Source organism: Mustelus asterias, chromosome 12, assembly GCF_964213995.1.
Source record: "Mustelus asterias chromosome 12, sMusAst1.hap1.1, whole genome shotgun sequence".
NCBI lineage: Eukaryota > Metazoa > Chordata > Chondrichthyes > Carcharhiniformes > Triakidae > Mustelus > Mustelus asterias.
The window spans coordinates 106229602-106248867 of record NC_135812.1 but is presented as its reverse complement, the minus strand read 5'-3'; the positions used below and the strand labels follow the sequence as shown (position 1 = coordinate 106248867).

General features: G+C 46.2%; 1 protein-coding gene across 7 annotated transcripts in view; it reads right to left on the bottom strand.

Annotated features, from left to right (window-relative positions):
• The window catches only part of rhot1a (ras homolog family member T1a), an 84724-nt gene extending 68849 nt beyond the window's left edge, over window positions 1-15875 (bottom strand). For 2 of the 7 annotated variants that reach the window (XM_078225821.1, XM_078225822.1), the window contains exon 1: window positions 15485-15845. In XM_078225821.1, the coding sequence (XP_078081947.1) occupies window positions 15485-15521 (37 nt within the window). In that variant the 5' untranslated portion in view covers window positions 15522-15845. Of the gene's footprint in view, window positions 1-15484 lie in introns of all 7 variants that reach the window. The other 5 variants (XM_078225824.1, XM_078225823.1, XM_078225825.1 and 2 more) reach the window with 5 other exon arrangements.
• Between the last annotated feature and the right edge of the window lie 3391 nt (window positions 15876-19266).

Below are 19266 nucleotides of genomic sequence, written 5' to 3'. Positions count from 1 at the left end.
AACAAAGAAAATTACAGCACAGGACCAGGCCCTTCGGCCCTCCAAGCCTGCACCGAACATGCTGCCCAACTGAACTAAAACCCCCTATCCTTCCGGGGACCATGTCCCTCTATTCGCATCCTATTCATGTATTTTCCAGATGCCCCTTAAAAGTCACTATTTTTTCTGCTTCCACTACCTCCCTCAGCAGTGAGTTCCAGGCACCCACCACCCTCTGTGTAAAAAACTTGCCTCGTACATCTCCTTTAAAATCTTGCCCCTCGCACCATAAACTTATGCCCCCTAGTAATTGATTCTTCCACTCTGGGAAAAAGCTTCTAACTATCCACTCTGTCCATGCCCCTCAATCTTGTAGACTTCTATCAGGTCGCCCCTCAACCTCCATCATTCCAGTGAGAACAAACCAAGTTTCCCCAACCTCTCCTCATAGCTAATGTCCTCAATACTAGGCAACATCCTGGTAAATCTTTTCTGTATCCTCTCCAAAGCCTCCATATCCTTCTGGTATGGAATTGAACACTATATTTCAAGTGCAGTCTAACTTAGGTTCTATAAAGCTACAACATGACTTGCCAATTTTTAAACTCAATGCCCCGGCCGATGAAGGCAAACATGCCGTATGCCTTCTTGACTACCTTCGCCACCTGCGTTGCCACTTTGTGACCCATGTACCTGTACACCCAGATCCCTCTGCTTATCAATACTCCTAAGGGTTCTGCCATTTACTGCATATTTCCTATCTGTATTAGACCTTCCAAAATGCATTACCACACATTTGTCCGGATTAAACTCCATCTGCCATCTCTCCACCCAAGTCTCCAACCAATCTATATCCTGCTGTATCCTTGACGGTCCTCATCACTATCCGCAAATCTACCAACCTTTGTGTCGTCCGTAAACTTACTAATTAAACCAGTTACAATTTCCTCCAAATCATTTATATATATTACAAACAGCAAAGGTCCCAGCACTGATCCCTGAAGAATGCCACTTGTCACAGCCCTCCATTCAGAAACGCACCCTTCCATTCTACCCACTGTCTTCAATGACCGAGCCAGTTTTGTATCCATCTTGCCAGCTCATCTCTGATCCTGTGCGACTTCACCTTCTGTACCAGTCTGCCATGAGGGACCTTGTCAAAGGCCTTACTGAAGTCCATGTAGACAACATCCACTGCCCTACCCTCAATCATCTTAATCACTTCCTCGAATCAAGTTAGTGAGACATGGCCTCCCTTTCACAAAACCATGTTGCCTCTCAGTAATAGGTCCAATTATTTCCAAGTGGGAGTAAATCCTGTCTCGAAGAATTCACTCCAATAATTTCCCTACCACTGATATAAGGCTCACCGACCTGTAATTACCTGGGATTATCCTCGCTACCCTTCTTAAACAAAGGAACAACATTCTCCAATCCTCTGGGACCTCCCCTGTACGTGGAGATGCCGGCGTTGGACTGGGGTAAGCACAGTAACTACCCACACAAACTACCCAGCCTTCAGGAGAACAGTGACCACGACATCACACAACCCTGCCACAGCAACCTCTGCAAGACGTGCCGGATCATCGACACGGATGCCATCATCTCACGTGAGAACACCATCCACCAGGTACACAGTACATACTCTTGCAACTCGGCCAATGTTGTCTACCTGATACGCTGCAGGAAAGGGAGTCCCAAGGCATGATACATTGGGGAGACCATGCAGACGCTACGACAACAATTGAATGAACACCGCTCGACAATCACCAGGCAGAAGTGTTCCCTTCCAGTCGGGGAACACTTCAGCAGTCACGGGCATTCAGCCTCTGATCTTCGGGTAAGCGTTCTCCAAGGCGGCCTTCACGACACACGACAATGCAGAATCGCTGAGCAGAAACTGATAGCCAAGTTCCGCACACGAGGACGGCCTCAACCGGGATCTTGGGTTCATGTCACACTATCTGTAACCCCCATAACGACTTGCCTGGGCTTGCAAAATCTCACTAACTGTCCTGGCTGGAGACAATACACATCTCTTTAACCTGTGCTTGGCCCTCTCTCACTCAAACAGCAAAGGTCCCAGCACTGATCCCTGAAGAATGCCACTTGTCACAGCCCTCCATTCAGAAACGCACCCTTAAAGACTTGATTACCTGTAAAGACTCGCATTTCAACCATTATTTTGTAAATTGAGTTTGTGTCTTTATATGCCCTGTTTGTGAACCCAAGTCCTCACTCACCTGATGAAGGAGCTTGAGGCTCCGAAAGCTAGTGCTGCCAAATAAACCTGTTGGACTTTAACCTGGTGTTGTGAGACTTCTTACTGTACCTCCCCTGTAGCCAGTGAGGATACAAGGATTTCTCTCAAGGCCCCAGCAATTTCCTCCCTTGCCTCTCTCAGTATTCTGGGGTATATCCCATCAGGCCCTGGGGAATTGTCTACCTTAATGTTTCTCAAGACCCCCAATACCTCCTCCTTTTTGATCTCAACATGACTCAAACTATCTACACACCCTTCCCCGACTCATCATCCACCAAGTCCTTCTCTTTGGTGAATACTGACGCAAAGTACTCATTTAATACCTCGCCCATTTCCTCTGGCTCCACGCATAGATTCCCTCCCCTGTCCTTGAGTGGGCCAACCCTTTCCCTGGCCACCCTCTTGCTCTTTATACATGTATAAAAAGCCTTGGGATTTTCCTTGATCCTGCTGGCCAATTGCTTTTCGTGACCCCTTTTAGCCCTTCTTACTCCTTGATTAAGTTTCTTTCTACTTTCCTTGTATTCCACACTTGCGTTTTGTGTTCCCAGCCTCCTGGCTTTGACAAATGCTTCCTTTTTCTCTTTGACTAGGCTCACAATATCTCTCATTATCCAAGGTTCCCGAAACTTGCCATACTTATCCTTCACCCTTACAGAAATGTGCCGGTCCTGAATTCCTATCAACTTACACTTGAAAGCCTCCCACATGCTAAAACACTTGTTTACAGACAGGTGGAAAGTGGAGAAATCAGGACAGTTTAAATTGACCGCCGCCACCACCCGTCCGTGACCACAGTATCACCTGGATTTGCGACAGTCTCATTCTCACCGACATGAGTGTTTATTTCTGCTTACAGCGTTGTGCCAGTGATTGAAAAGCAGGCTAGACACACCCCCTTACACAGGTCACAACGCCGGAAAAACGTACAACACTTTGTCTTGATATAGCCTTTTGTCGACCTTGGAAGCACAATTAAAACCCACCAGATACTCGCGATGATCTCAATCATTATTATTGTAGCTGCTGTATTGCTTTGAACTACAAATACGCTCATTGATAATCCTGTTTACAAAGTTAATTCCCTGTTGGTATTTTCACTCTACCTTACTTTTCAAATAAAACACTCGTGAAAAATTACTGCATAGAACATAGAACATTACAGCGCAGAACAGGCCCTTCGGCCCACGATGTTGCACCGACCAGTTAAAAAAAAAAACTGTGACCCTCCAACCTAAACCAATTTCTTTTCGTCCATGAACCTATCTACGGATCTCTTAAACGCCCCCAAACTAGGCGCATTTACTACTGATGCTGGCAGGGCATTCCAATCCCTCACCACCCTCTGGGTAAAGAACCTACCCCTGACATCGGTTCTATAACTACCCCCCCTCAATTTAAAGCCATGCCCCCTCGTGCTGGATTTCTCCATCAGAGGAAAAAGGCTATCACTATCCACCCTATCTAAACCTCTAATCATCTTATATGTTTCAATAAGATCCCCTCTTAGCCGCCGCCTTTCCAGCGAAAACAATCCCAAATCCCTCAGCCTCTCCTCATAGGATCTCCCCTCCATACCAGGCAACATCCTGGTAAACCTCCTCTGCACCCTCTCCAAAGCCTCCACATCCTTCCTGTAATGTGGGGACCAGAACTGCACACAGTACTCCAAGTGCGGCCGCACCAGAGTTGTGTACAGTTGCAACATAACGCTACGACTCCTAAATTCAATCCCCCTACCAATAAACGCCAAGACACCATATGCCTTCTTAACAACCTTATCTACTTGATTCCCAACTTTCAGGGATCTATGCACACATACACCTAGATCCCTCTGCTCCTCCACACTATTCAAAGTCCTCCCGTTAGCCCTATACTCAACACATCTGTTATTCCTACCAAAGTGAATTACCTCACACTTCTCCGCATTAAACTCCATCCGCCACCTCTCGGCCCAACTTTGCAACCTGTCTAAGTCTTCCTGCAGACTACGACACCCTTCCTCACTGTCTACCACACCACCGACTTTGGTGTCATCAGCAAATTTGCTAATCCACCCAACTATACCCTCATCCAGATCATTAATAAATATTACAAACAGCAGTGGCCCCAAAACAGATCCCTGAGGTACACCACTTGTAACCGCACTCCATGATGAATATTTACTATCAACCACCACCCTCTGTTTCCTATCCGCTAGCCAATTCCTGATCCAATTTCCTAGATCACCCCCAATCCCATACATCTGCATTTTCTGCAGAAGCCTACCATGGTGAACCTTATCAAACGCCTTACTAAAATCCATATATACCACGTCCACTGCCTTGCCCCCATCCACCTCCTTGGTCACTTTCTCAAAAAACTCAATAAGGTTAGTAAGGCACGACCTACCTGCCACAAAACCATGCTGACTATCACCTATCAATTCATTACTCTCCAAATAACTATAAATCCTATCCCTTATAATTTTTTCCAACATCTTGCCGACAACAGAAGTGAGACTCACCGGTCTATAATTCCCGGGGAAGTCTCTGTTCCCCTTCTTAAACAATGGGACAACATTCGCTAACCTCCAATCTTCTGGTACTATACCAGAGGCCAACGACAACCTGAAGATCAGAGCCAGAGGCGCTGCAATCACTTCTCTTGCCTCCCAGAGAATCCTTGGATAAATCCCATCCGGACCAGGGGATTTATCTATTTTCAGACCCTCCAGAATATCCTGCACATCCTCCTTATCAACTGTAATACTGTCTATTCTACTCCCTTGCAACCCAGTGTCCTCCTCAGCTATATTCATGTCCCCTTGCGTGAACACCGAAGAGAAATATTGGTTCAATGCTTCACCAATCTCCTCCGGTTCCACACATAACTTCCCTCTGCCATCTATAACTGGCCCTAAACTTGCCCTAACCAACCTTCTGTTCTTGACATACCTATAGAACGCCTTAGGATTCTCTTTAACCCTATCCGCCAAAGTCTTCTCATGTCCCCTTTTAGCCCTTCTAAGCTCGCTCTTCAACTCCCTCTTAGCCAATCTAAAGCTTTCTAGTGCACTACCCGAGTGCTCACGTCTCATCCGAACATAAGCCTCCTTTTTCTTTTTAACCAACAAAGAAACTTTTTTGGTGCACCACGGTTCCCTAGCCCTACCAATTCCTCCTTGCCTGACAGGGACATACCTATCACAGACTCGCAGTAGCTGCTCCTTGAAAAAACTCCACATGTCGGACGTTCCCAGTCCCTGTAATCTCCTAGTCCAACCTATGTTTCCTAATTCTCTCCTAATAGCCTCATAATTACCCTTCCCCCAGCTAAAACCACTGGCCCGAGGTTCATGCCTATCCCTTTCCATCACTAAGGTGAACGTAACCGAATTGTGGTCACTATCACCAAAATGCACACCAACTTCCAAGTCTAGCACCTGGTCTGGCTCATTTCCCAGCACCAGATCCAATATAGCCTCACCTCTAGTTGGCCTGTCTACATACTGAGTCAAAAAACCTTCCTGCACGCTTTGAACAAAAACTGACCCCTCTAACGAGCTAGAGCTATAACAATTCCAGTCAATATTAGTCAAGTTAAAATCCCCCATAACAATTGCCCTATTACTTTCACTCCTAAGCAGGATTGACTCCGCAATCCTTTCCTCAACCTCTCTAGAACTTTTAGGAGGTCTATAAAAGACTCCCAACAGGGTGACCTCTCCTCTCCTATTTCTAATCTCCGCCCATACTACCTCAACAGATAAGTCCTCATCAAACCTCCTCTCTGACACTGTGATACAATCTCTGACCAATAATGCTACCCCTCCCCCTCTTCTACCTCCTTCCCTACTTCGACAAAAACATTTGAACCCCGGGACCTGCAGCATCCATTCCTGCCCCTGCTCTATCCATGTCTCTGAAATAGCCACAACATCGAAGTCCCAGGTACTGATCCACGCTGCAAGTTCACCCACTTTATTGCGAATACTCCTGGCATTGAAGTATTTATATGTTGCAGACTGCAACATATAAATCCACGTATAAAAAATCCTTTCAAAAACAGAGGTCAACTTATACACCAAGTATAGAAAGTGAACCGCTGGTGTAGGCAGTCTCCATTTTGAAAAATTGAACATCAGTAATACAAATTAAATCAAGTGTCACATTTTATTTAATGAAATAATTCTACCAAGATAGCTTGAACTACAATTTTAACAAACCACAATTGTAACATTTTAGCAATCAAATTCATCATCTTCGGCACCCAATGCACAGTTCATTGAATTCATCCAGAGTCATTTTGCCTATGGCATCATAATGATCCCACTTGTTCAGGTGCTGCACTTTAGCTTTCAGAATCATTCTCTCCAAATCATCTTCCTCTCCTTCCATTAAATTTGATATTCTCTTTTTTTGAATGGTGACAGTTTGTACATTAATAGCATTCCACGATTTGATGATGAAACCACACAAAATGTCAAGAAGGGCAGCAGACATATTTCCAACTCTGTAAAGGTCTTTACTCCATCAATTATCCACTTATTCCACTTGGCACAAACATGATCCTTGGAAGGCTAGTTGAAACGCATCCAAAGGATGAACTACGGACGTTAGATCCCCAGTTTAATTGCAATTTGGGTGATAATTCTTCGCAGGCACCTTTTGACCCCGTCAGTTATATGGGACCCAAATATGTCCCATAACAAGCCACATACTTTGCGTCAGCCACCAGGATGCTTTTTCTACACATTATCACTCCCCAACTTCATCCACATCCGTCCAACCACTGTCATAAATATGTATAAAAACCTCCGCAAAAAACTTAACTTTTGAAATGGCTTTAGGGTTAAAAATTACCAGAGGCTTTGTTTCATCGACCACCATGAATCTGGTCTTATGTCCCATGATTTAGAATAGCACTGCTTTCAAACCTTTCCACTGCAGTTTGGTTGCTGGACAGAGTGAAACTCATGGGGGTTTGATTCGTATGTCCGGTCTGACATATGGATAGTAGTGTTTTTGCCACTGATGATGCCACAGTCTAAAGATGTGCCGGTCAGGTTGATTGGCTGTGCTAAATTGCCCCTTAGTGTTAGGGGGGCCAGCAGGGTAACTACATGGGGTTACAGGGAAAGGGCCTGGGTATGATTGTTGTCAGTGCAGGCTGAATGGCCTCCTTCTGTACTGTAGGGATTCTACAATTCTCTGGAAACTGGAAATGTTGGCACCATGTCCTTTTGGTTGTCTACTGGCACAGCAGCAGACATTTATAGCCCATTAAACAGCTACACCTCAGCTGTTGATCTGAAATTTTTTCTGGACTCAGTTTCATTTGGTCCACAAGTGCAGAAAACACGTTGCATTTCAGGTGATGATAAACGTTCTGATGATTTGAGTACCATTCTCATACATGCTCAAGATCAGGCCAGTGGCTGGTCATTGTTCTCACTGGATCTCAGGTGCATTCCTTATTCTGTTCTTGCACCGGTTTTTCACAACACTCCTACAATTGTCAATGACCACACATCATCTACCTCGCTAATGCTACTAAAACTTTCATGCATCTTCAAGTCCCATTCCAAGGCTCAAGTCTCTAATCCATGGTGACATTTCAATTGCAGAATGTTGCTAGGTCAGAATCCTTAATTTTCTAACTTAATTATAGAACGGCAGCAGCACAGACTACAGTGGTGTAATCAGCTCTACACACTTAAAACCATTATCAGCTCCTGCACAATCCAGGAACAATTGAAAAATGCTTGAAACATTGCAATATTTTAAAGTAAGGACATTTAGATGACTCAAGAAACCTTATATTGTCAGTTGAAAATATGAGTTTTTTCTAATCATTGTAGTGTTACCCAGGCACTTAATATCAGACAATTGTTCCTCTGCAACTATTGACAATAGTTAACATTGCTTATACATGTAGCAAGTGCAATGCACAGCCTGCATATTTAGGGTACAAGTTTGTTTTAAAGACCTCATTTTCAGCTAAATCAGCTCATCGACCTTGTATGTTAAATCATGAGTTCCACCTCCTCTGACATTTTATACGGTCTGATTGGACCAATCAGATCACAGGAAACCTCATGAACTAATCAACTAAGTGAATCTATGGTGAGGTTCCAGCAAAGTGAGGAGAAATTATTGATGGCAGATCCATAACAGTTTGCAAATATTTGCAAGGATTGCAACTGGTAATGAAATGTGCCTAGGTGCTCCCTGCAGTTCAGGAGACAACCCTATTCACTCATGTCCATTTGCAACAATGATTTATATACTCATGTTTCAGTGCAAATGCAAATAAATTAAATCCAACCTGGATAAAAGCAAATTACTGTGGATGCTGGAATCTGAAACAAAAACAGGAAATGCTGAAAAATCTCAGCAGGTCTGACAGCGTACGTGGAGAGAGAATAGAGCCAACGTTTCGAGACTGGATGACTCTTCATCAGAGCTGAAGACAATTGGAAACAGGATGAGATTTAGACTGCTGTTGTGGTGGGGTGGTGGTGGGGTGGTGGTGGTGGTGGGGTGGGGGGCATGTGGGGTGGGGGGCATGTGCTGTGGGGGCTGGATAGAGGGCCAGCAGTAGGTGGAGATGGGCGAAATTGACAAAGATGTCATGGATAGAAAGACAAAGGGAATGTAAATGGTGGTGATCATGGCTAAGAAGAGTGCTGATGGCGGCACATTAAGAAGTCAGAATGAAATTGCAGAAAAGGTAAGCAGTGTCAAAGGACAACCTAAGATAGGAGACAGATGCCCGAGTAGGGTGGAGTGGGGGGAGGGGACACAGCGGGAAGGAAAAAAAGATGGAAAGTGGGATTAAAAAATGTAAAAATGAATCAATGGAAGAAATGAATGAAGAAAAAAAATGATGGAAGTGGGGTGAAGGTGGTGAAAAGAGTTCACGCTCTGAAGTTATTGAACTCAATGTTAAGTCTAGAAGACTATAAGGTGTCCAATCAGAAGATCAGATGCTGTTCCTCCAGTTTGCATTGGGTTTCATTGGAACATTGCAACAGGCTAAAGATGGACATGTGAGCAGGATGGTGTGTTGAAATGGCAAGTGACAGGAAGGTCTAGATCCTGCTTGTGGACAGACCAAAAATGTCCTGCAAAGCGGTCATTCAGTCTGTTTAGTCTTCCCAATATAGTAGACCTCATTGGGAGCAGCGAATGCAATAGACCAGATAGAAGGAGGTGCACGTGAAGTGCTGCTTCACCTGAAAAGAGTGTTTGGGCCCTGGGATGGTGAGCAGGGGGAAGGTAAAGGGACAGGAATTGCACCTTCTGAGATTGCATGGGAAGGGGGTGAAGTGTAGGGTGTGATGGAGTGGACCAGAGTATTCTGGAGGGAACGGACCCTGCGGAATGCTGACAGGGGGGTGAAGATGTGTTTGGCAATGGCATGATGCTGGAGTTGATGGAAATGGTGGAGGATGATCCTTTGAATGCGGAGGCAAAAAGTGAGCACAAGGGAGTTCTGGGAGGGAGGAAAGTGGTGAGAGCAAAGGTAGGGTGATGGGTCGGACACGGTTGAGAGCCCTATCAACCACAGTGAGTGGAAAATCACAATTAAAGAAGGAGGACATATCAGCAGTGCTGTTTTGGAAAGTGGCATCATCAGGACAGATGCAATGGAGGTGAACGAACTGAGAAGAATGGGATGGAGTCCTTACGGGACGCAGGGTGTGAAGAGCTGCAGTCAAGGTAGCTGCGCGAGTCAGTGGGCTTTAATGGATATTATTGGATAGTTGGGCAGCACAGTGGTTACCACTGCTGCCTCACAGCGCCAGGGACCCGGGTTCGGTTCCCGGCTTGGGTCACTGTCTGTGTGGAGTTTGCACATTCTCCCAATGCCCGCGTGGGTTTCCTCCGGGTGCCCTGGATTCCCCTCTCAGTCCAAAGATGTGCGGGTTAGGTGGATTGGCCTTGCTAAATTGCCCCTTAGTGTCAGGGGAACCAGCTAGAGTAAATGCATGGGGTTATGGGGCTAGGGTCTGGGTGGGATTGTGGTTGGTGCAGACTCGATGGGCCAAATGGCCTCCTTCTGCACTGCAGGGATTCTATGACCTGTGACCTGTCGATCACCAGAAATGGAGACAGAGAGGTCAAGAATGGGAAATGTCAGAAATGGATCATGTGGATTATTTACATGGATCAAGTCGAGAGGAGTGGAAATTGATAAATCCAACCTGGACTCTGTCTGTACAGTGACCCATCCCCAACGTTATCAGATGGGAGTTGTCGCTTCCAACTGCATAGCTATTAAAATACCAGTTGTCCCATTCCCTACTGGATACTGGGGCCTTGAATGTGTATTGGCTGTGCCACTCCCGATTCACCACTTTACACATTCCAATTAATTGTCCAGCACAATGGCATGAATTTGCCACTAGGGAATTGAGGAGTGCAATTCATAGCATAGCACATTGTCATTGCAGCAAATTCCAACCCATTAAGCTGAGGATACAGCTCACATTGTTCAGTGCTGAGAAAATAAGTTGGAGAAAGCAAACATAAGGTTGTGCCTCCAGTATGGTGGAGTCCTATTGTTTTATATTCTTCCCTAGAACACTTAAGAGAAAGTAGTGTTACCGTCTCCATTTTCCAGAACTCTAGTGACAGTTATGGAGCAGAAATAAAAACCTAAAAACAGGGATTTCCAGCAAACCATTCTTACCAAAATAGGAGACCAAACCTGTAATCAGGGAAGAAAGAAGCAACTGAGTTGGAAAGAATGAAAATATACACTTATTACCTGAAGTTGCATGCTAGCTTTTTGTGATTTATGCATGAGGACTCCCAAATCCCTGTGCTGCGGCTTTCTGCAGTTTTTCTCCATTTAAATAATATTCAGCTCCTTTATTCTTCCCACCAAAGTGCAGAACTTCACATTTCCCTACATTCCATCTACCAAGTTTTTGCCCTCTCAGTCAATTGTCAATAATCAGGTTCAACTCTTCCACAGCCTCAGAATCTCACCTAGGGGAGAGCATAACTCGATGGAGCCGGCTGTCCAACAGGCAGTGCTTCCTGTTCGAAGATCAAGTTGGACCAACTTTACAGCAAAAACTGTGGCTACCTCCTCCAAATGTAAGAAATCTTACCGATTCCCTCCACCAGATATAATAAATCTTACTGATTCTCCTCGCTACCTCGCAATCCAAACTACCCTCAAAACTCATCAGCATCACCCTCTTGCATCAGAGTCTGAATGCTGCAGGTCCCTACTCCAGAGACTTGAGCACATAATGCCAGAGTGAGCTCAGTGGAGTGAGAACTGTCATTTTGAGCATTAGATGCTTAAACAAGGTTTGCGCAGATGAGCGTAACAGATCTCAATGAAGAGCTGGTGAGTTATCCAGGTCTTCTGGCCAATGTTTATTTTTCAACCAACACCTAAAATAGATTTTTGGGCCATTTTATTTCATTGCTGTTTGTCGGTGCTTGCTTTGCATAAATTCATTGCCACACTTCCTACATTAAAACAATGACTAAACTTCAAAAGAACTTCGTACAGTGCTTTCAGAAGTCCTGAGTTCATGAAAGATGCTCTATAGATACAACTCCGTCTTTCTTTTCTTCTATTAGGGGCGTCAGGAAAAGGGAAGGTGGTTCAGGGAATTTCTACTGCTTTTGGTTGAGCGATAAATACTGGCTGGAACATTGGGTGAACTTCCTGCTCTTCTTTGTAGTCATGATGTGGAGATGCCGGCGTTGGACTGGGGTAAACACAGTAAGAAGTTTAACAACACCAAGTTAAAGTCCAACAGGTTTATTTGGTAGCAAAAGCCACACAAGCTTTCGGAGCTCTAAGCCCCTTCTTCAGGTGAGTCACCTGAAGAAGGGGCTTGGAGCTCCGAAAGCTTGTGTGGCTTTTGCTACCAAATAAACCTGTTGGACTTTAACCTGGTGTTGTTAAACTTCTTACCTTCTTTGTAGTGTCATGGGATTCTTATGCTCAAACAAGAGGGCAGACCACAACTCTGCACAGGATTCCTGAAACAAATGCCAGTTTAATTTGTGCACTCTAGTCACTGGAGTGCGGTTTGAACCTATGACCTTCTGATTTAGAAGCACATATGCTGCAACTGAGCCACATCTGACACTTTAGCTGAATCAAACAAGACAAACAGAAGGCGGAAGCAGCAAATGCATCCCTTTGATATGTTGGAGCGAGAGAGCAATAGACCTGTTCTGAAGGGGAGAAAGAATGTGACAATTTTTCTGAGGAACAGAATATATCTGCATTTGGATAGACACAGATTAACCAGGGATAGTTAGCATGGATGTGTTAAGAGAAGGTTGTGTTTTGACAAATTTAATCAAAATATTTTGAGGAGGTAGCCACTCAGGAGTGTTGATGAGGGTAGTACATTTCATGTGATGTATATGGGCATTAGCAAGAATTTTGATAAGGTTCCTCATGACAGACTGGTCAAGGAAGTAAGGACTCAGGGAATTCACATTAAACTCGCACATGGATCTAAAATTAGCTGAGAAACAGGGAGCAGAGGGTGATGGTAGAGGGATGTTTCTGTGGCTGGAAGTTTATCATTGGAGTTCCACAGGGTTCGGTGATGGGGCCCTTGCTATTTGTGGTGAGCTTAAATGTATGGGGTATGATCAAAAAGTTTGCAGATCAAATAATCATAGAATTTACAGTGCAGAAGGAGGCCATTTGGCCTATCGAGCCTGCACCAACAACAATGACCCCAAGGTCCCATCCCCATAACCCTACATATTTACAGCCCTAATCCCCCTGACACTAAGGGGCAATTTGTCATGGCCAATCAACCTAACCTGCACATTTTTGGATTGTGGGAGGAAACCCACACAGGCACACGGAGAATGCGCAAACTCCACACAGTCACCCGAAGCCGGAATTGAACCTGGCGCTGTGAGGCAGCAGTGCTAACCACTGTGCCACCCTATGAAAATATGATGACGACATGAAAATTAGTAGGATGGCAAATAATGAGGATAGCCACTGACTGCAAGAGAATCAATGGGCTGGTCAGGTGGGCAGAGCAGTGGCAAATGGGATTGAAACCGGAAAGTGTGGCATTGCATTTGGGGAGGGCTAGCCAGGCAAAGAATTACATTATGAGGGGTAGGCACAGCAAGAAGTCTGACTGGTGTAGGCACAGCAAGAAGTCTGACTGGGGTAGACACCACATCATTATGAATGGTAGAATCCTGGAACGTACTGATGATCAGAGGGGCCTTTGAGTGCATACCCACAGATCCTTGAGGTAGCAGGGCAAGGTAGATAAAAGTGGTTCAGGTATAAGGAATACTTGTCTTTATTAGCAGAGGCACATAATTTTTTTTTAATTTCAAAAATATACTTTATTCATAAAAAAAGAGGCACATAATACTGCAGCAGGGAGGTCATGCTCAAACTGTATAAAATGATGGTTAGGCCACAACTGGAATACTTAATGTAGTTCCCCGTACCATATTATAGTAGGGATGTGATTGCACTTGATAAGCTGCAGACGAGATTTACCAGTATACTGCCTACGCTGGAAGGTCTGGGGAAAGATTGGATAGGCTGAGGCGGTTTTCCTTGGAGCAGCTATGGTTGAGAGGGAGCCTGATATAGGTGTATAAAATTATGAGGAGCATTGATAGGGTTGATAGGAAGGCACTTTTTCGAATAGTACAGGGGTCAATAACAGGGTCATAGATTTAAGTTAAGAGCTGGAAGGCTAACAGGGAATTTGAGGAGAAACTTTTTCACCCAGAGGGTGGTGGGAGTCTGGAATTCTCTACTTGAAAGGTTGGTTGAGTCAGAAACTCGGACCCAACTGGCACGGTAGCACAGTGGTTAGCACTGCTGCTTCACAGCTCCATGGACCTGGGTTCGATTCCCGGCTTGGGTCACTGTCTGTGTGGAGTTTGCACATTCTCCTCGTATCTGCGTGGGTTTCCTCCGGGTGCTCCGGTTTCCTCCCACAGTCCAAAGATGTGTGGGTTAGGTTGATTGGCCATGCTAAAAATTGCCCTTAGTGTCCTGAGATGCGTAGGTTAGAGGGATTAGCGGGTAAATATGTAGGGATATGGGGGGAGGGCCTGGGTGGGATTGTGGTCGGTGCAGACTCGATGGGCCGAATGACCTCTTTCTGTACTGTAGGGTTTCTATATTTATGCAGTATTTAGATATTCACTTGCGCTGCCATAATCTCCATGTTTATGAACCAGGCACTGGAAAATGGGATTAACGTAGTCACATCTTTGTTAACCGGTGTGGGCACGATAGGCCGAATGGCCTCATTTTGTAAATATTGATGTGTTCTTCCTCTCAGACAGTGAAGATTTTTTTTCCTAGTCTCCAGTTTTTTAACCATTAAAGTGGCTAAAGAAGTGGGAAAACCAAGACAATTATCTCAGAATTCAGGAGAGTTGGACTGGCTTGCCCTCTTTTTAGGTCAAACCAAATAAACAAACTCAGATTAAGTCAGGACAAAGTAAAAGGGGCAGCTCCCCAAAAGGAGGGGGAACAGTCCAAACAGAAATCAAAGTACAAAGGAAACTTAAAAACATCAAATTAAAATGTGATTTCGTCAGTTTTTTTTTATTACATTGGAGGGTTCAGAGTTGGAGTACGGTAACTTTAGTTGGCACAGGATTCAAGAATGAGAAAGCTGCTTCAGCCTTGAGTACCATACCATTTACTTTTAAACGCAGCATGACCGAAAGTTGGAAGGATGATGATTTTGGAATGGCAAGAGGAAAGCGAGAAGCATATGCAGTGGAAGATATTAAAAGCAGCAGGCACGCCGAGATAGAAAATGGAGATGAGAAGAAATTTGGACAGAGAAATAATCAGACACAACCTGGAAAAGGAGATCGCCACAAAATTAAAAGCATCTATAAACTGTCCTGGAGAATCCGATTGGAAATATATATTAATTTTCCTTTAACTGATCACAAGTCTGGTCCCAGTCCTTTCCCACCTCACTTCAGTGAGTGCAGAGCGGCGCTGGGAAGGTCACAGCCGCGGGGACATTTCAGGCGGCCGCTGCCGCTTCAATTAACTTCAAATAAGCAAATATTCTCTGCAACTAAGTCACTCGGTGATAAAGTGGGCAGAAATGCAGTGAATGTGGGCGGACTCTCTGCTCTCCCCTCACACTCACTCCCCCAGCCGGTGCCTAGGCCTCAGGCTGCTAACCCCTAACAAGTGCCGCCGACCGGCCGGGGGCCAAATCCCCATTCCCGGCAAATCCAGCCTTACGTTCTCCGACGAGCAGAATCCGCACATCTTTCCTCATCTTTGCCTCCAGAGCTGGTGGGCAGCCGGGCCCGAATGAGAGAGCGAGGAGCCGCGGAGCGCTCTCCCAGGAGGAGGCTCCGAGCGCTGGAGCTTAGGCCCGGGGAGCGGGACTCAGGCCCAACAGGCCGCGCTGTCTTCCCCAGAGAGAGGGGCGAGGGTGGCTGTCCTACCGCCGGAGATTTCTGAATGACTGTCGGGCTTCCTCACGAATAAACCATCCCGGCTCCCGCTCACAGCGCGCTCCAGCCTGGCCACGGCTGTCACCTCGCCGCGCATGCGCTCCCGCCACAGCCTCACACCCCTTCGCCGCGCATGCGTCCGCGCTACAGCCGCGCACCCCTTCGCCGCGCATGCGTCCCCGCCACAGCCGCGCACCCCTTCGCCGCGCATGCGTCCCCGCCACAGCCGCCCACCCCTTCGCCGCGCATGCGTCCCCACCACAACCGCGTACCCCTTCGCTGCGCAAGCGCTCCCGCCACAACTCCCCTCGTTGCGCATGCGCTTCCTCCACAACAGCTCCCCCCGTTCGCCGCGCATGCGTCCCCGCCACAACCCGCGCCCCCTTCCCCGCGCATGCGCCCCCTCCACAACTGCGCCCCCTTCCCCGCGCATGCGCTCCCGCCACAACCGCGCCTCCCTTCGCTGCACATGTGCCGCCGCCAAAACGGCGCACCCTTGCCATTCATGCGTGCGCGCCCCCTAGCCGCGAGCGGCCCCGGCGTGCGCTGCCCCATAATTGACCATTCACTGCGTGCGCGCACCACCCGCTGCAGTTCTCGGGGTTGCGCATCGGACCCGGCTCCGGGGCGGGCACGCGGCTGTGGCGCGCGGCCCTGAAACCTTCAGGCAGATTCTCGCAGCAACCGGGGGCGGTGCGGGGCAGCGAGCGGCCCAAACAGCTCAATAATCAGCACAGTATACCTCACACTGTGGCTGCTTCAGCTCAGCTGCACACTGACAACACCAGGAACAGGAGCAGCAGCAAGACAAGATCATTCAATTCCGAGCTCTGCTGACTGTGGGAACGTTACATTCTTGTCTTTCTCCGGGTTTAAAGTTTATTTATTAGTCACAAGTAAGGCTTACATTAACACTGCAATGAAGTTACTGTGAAAATCCCCTAGTCACCACGCTCTGGCGCCTGTTCGGGTACACTGACACAGAGCTTGCCATGGCCAATCCACCTAACCTGCCCATCTTTCAGACTGTGGGAGGAAACCGGAGCACTTGGAGGAAACCCACGCAGACAATGTGCAAACTCCACATAGACAGTGACCCAAACCGGGAATCGAACCCGGGTCCCTGGCGGTGTGAGGCAGCAGTGCGAACCACTGTGCCACCAGTGCTGTGAGGCGCTGCTGCCTCACAGCCCTAGGGACCTGGGTTCAATTCCAGCCTCGAGTCACTGTGTGGAGTTTGCACGCTCTCCCCGTGTCTGCATGGGTTTCCTCCGGGTGCTCCGGTTTCCTCCCACAGTCCAAAGATGTACGAGGTGGATTGGCCTTGCTAAACTAACCATTAGTGTCAGGCGATTAGCAGGGTAAATACATGGGGTTATGGGGATAGGGCCTGGATGGGATTGTTGTCGGTGCAGAGTTGATGGGCTGAATGGCTTCCTTCTTCACTGTAGGGATTCTATGAATTTTGCACTGTTTCTTTTTTCTCTTCATGCATGGACACACTGGGCCTGCCCTGTGTCTGAAGAATTTAAAGATGCAGATCTACTAAATTTGTCTGCGCATGCATGGAAGTCCAAAGTTTGTCAAGAGTTGAAATTCCCAACCTTCGAGTTCAACACCATAAGTATAGTTTTCATAACAATACACACAACGGAATGATCTTTAAAATTTTATTTACAAGTGTTGCAAGTAGGTTTACATTAACACTGCAATGAAGTTATTGTGAAAATCCCTTAGTTGCCACACTCCAGCGCCTGTTCAGGTATACTGAGGGAGAATTTAGCATAGTCAGTGCACCTAACCAGCACGTCTTTCAGACTGTGGGAGGAAACCGGAGAACTCAGAGGATACCCACGCAGACATGGGGAGAATGTGCAGACTCCACACAGACAGTGACCCAAGCCAGGAATCAAACCCGGGCACTGGCGCTGTTAGGCAGCAGTGTTAACAGTGATGTAAATTATATTCAGATGAACCATTATGTCACTTGCATCTGTCATCAGTATGGTGCAAATGAAGAAAAGGTCTTCTCCCTCCCAAATTAAAAAAAGCCCAACATTCTTTTACAAGGACGATGTTCCTTCAATATAATTGAAATAAACACTTCTGAACAGCTATCTTCAGGCTGTGCAATGGTGTCCTTAAACAACGGACCAGCGTGACAGGACTGGATGCCTACATTTCCACACAAGGTAAATTCCCAACATCAAACAGCATGTCCCAGAGACATCCCAAACAGAAGCAAGGCTCTTCACAGGAAGGAAGAATAAGCAGAGGATCTTGAGTCAGTCTTGTCGGTGTAGATGAAAGAATGGCAAAGATCTGAGAGCTCTTTGTCCGCCTGCAGTTTAAGCAGGGAACTGCAAGAAAAACAAAATAATGGGAAATATCAGAGAAAATGTATTTAAATTAGTGTTTGTTCACCTTTTGATGGGGGCCAGATGGCCTACTCCTGCTCCTAGTTCTTATGAACAGGAAAATGTTTTTGAAGTGTTAAAATGTATTAATAAAATCGTTAATCAACCTATGTATTTAACAATATACTAAGATATTGCCATTGAGTGTTTTCATAGAATCCCTACAGTGCAGAAGGAGGCCATTTGGCCCATCAAGTCTGTACTGACCACAATCCCACCCAGGCCCTTTTTACCCCAACCCTATGCATTTACCCTGCTAACCCCCCTGACACTAGGGTCAATTTAGCATGGCCAATCAACCTAACCCGCACATCTTTGGACTGTGGGAGGAAACTGGAGCACCTGGAGGAAACCCAGGTAGACACGGAGAGAATGTGCAGACTCCACACAGACAGTGACCCGAGGCCAGAATTGAACCTGGGACCCTGGCGCTGTGAGGCAGCAGTGCTAACCACTGTGCTACCGTGCCACCCTATAGTGGTTACTTTAAACTTGTTTCCATGGAAAGAAAAGCTTGAGTGAATCATATTGTAAATTTAAATTCATCAAATTTGTCAGAGTTAATCCTGTTATGTGGTGGTCACATGTTTGAAACTCTCAATCTCAGCTGGGCAGGAAGAGCAGTGGAATAGCAAAGTACAAAATGTGATCTGTGTACAAGGACTCCTGAAGTTCAAAGTCTCTTAGGACTTGGCTGAAATCAAAGGATTTAGTACCCTTATAAAACTGTGAAGTACTGGGTGTGTAATGGTAGTTTGTGATCAACACAGCCACTGATTTTCTCTTCTCATTTGTGCTTTCCAGGAGGCTCTCCACAGCGACGTAACTTAGATCGGAAACCAGACAGAGTAGACACTCTGAACTTGCTGTCACCACTCCATTGGCTTACGTTTTAACATGTATTACTGTCTCTGACCACCATCATTCTCCCAATATGGTTTCCATTTCCAGATTCTAAATTCAGATTTGAGTGCAACTAGTGCAGGAAATGCCCTGTTGCCCATCACCAAATCTGGTTTGAACATGTCAAGCATTCCTCTCTAAAGACAAGTTATCCTCTTACGCCAGAATCATTTTGTAGAATAAAAACAATCGGCAACTTATTTTCTCTACAACAAACTACCTTGTCAAACTTCTTTCCCCCAGT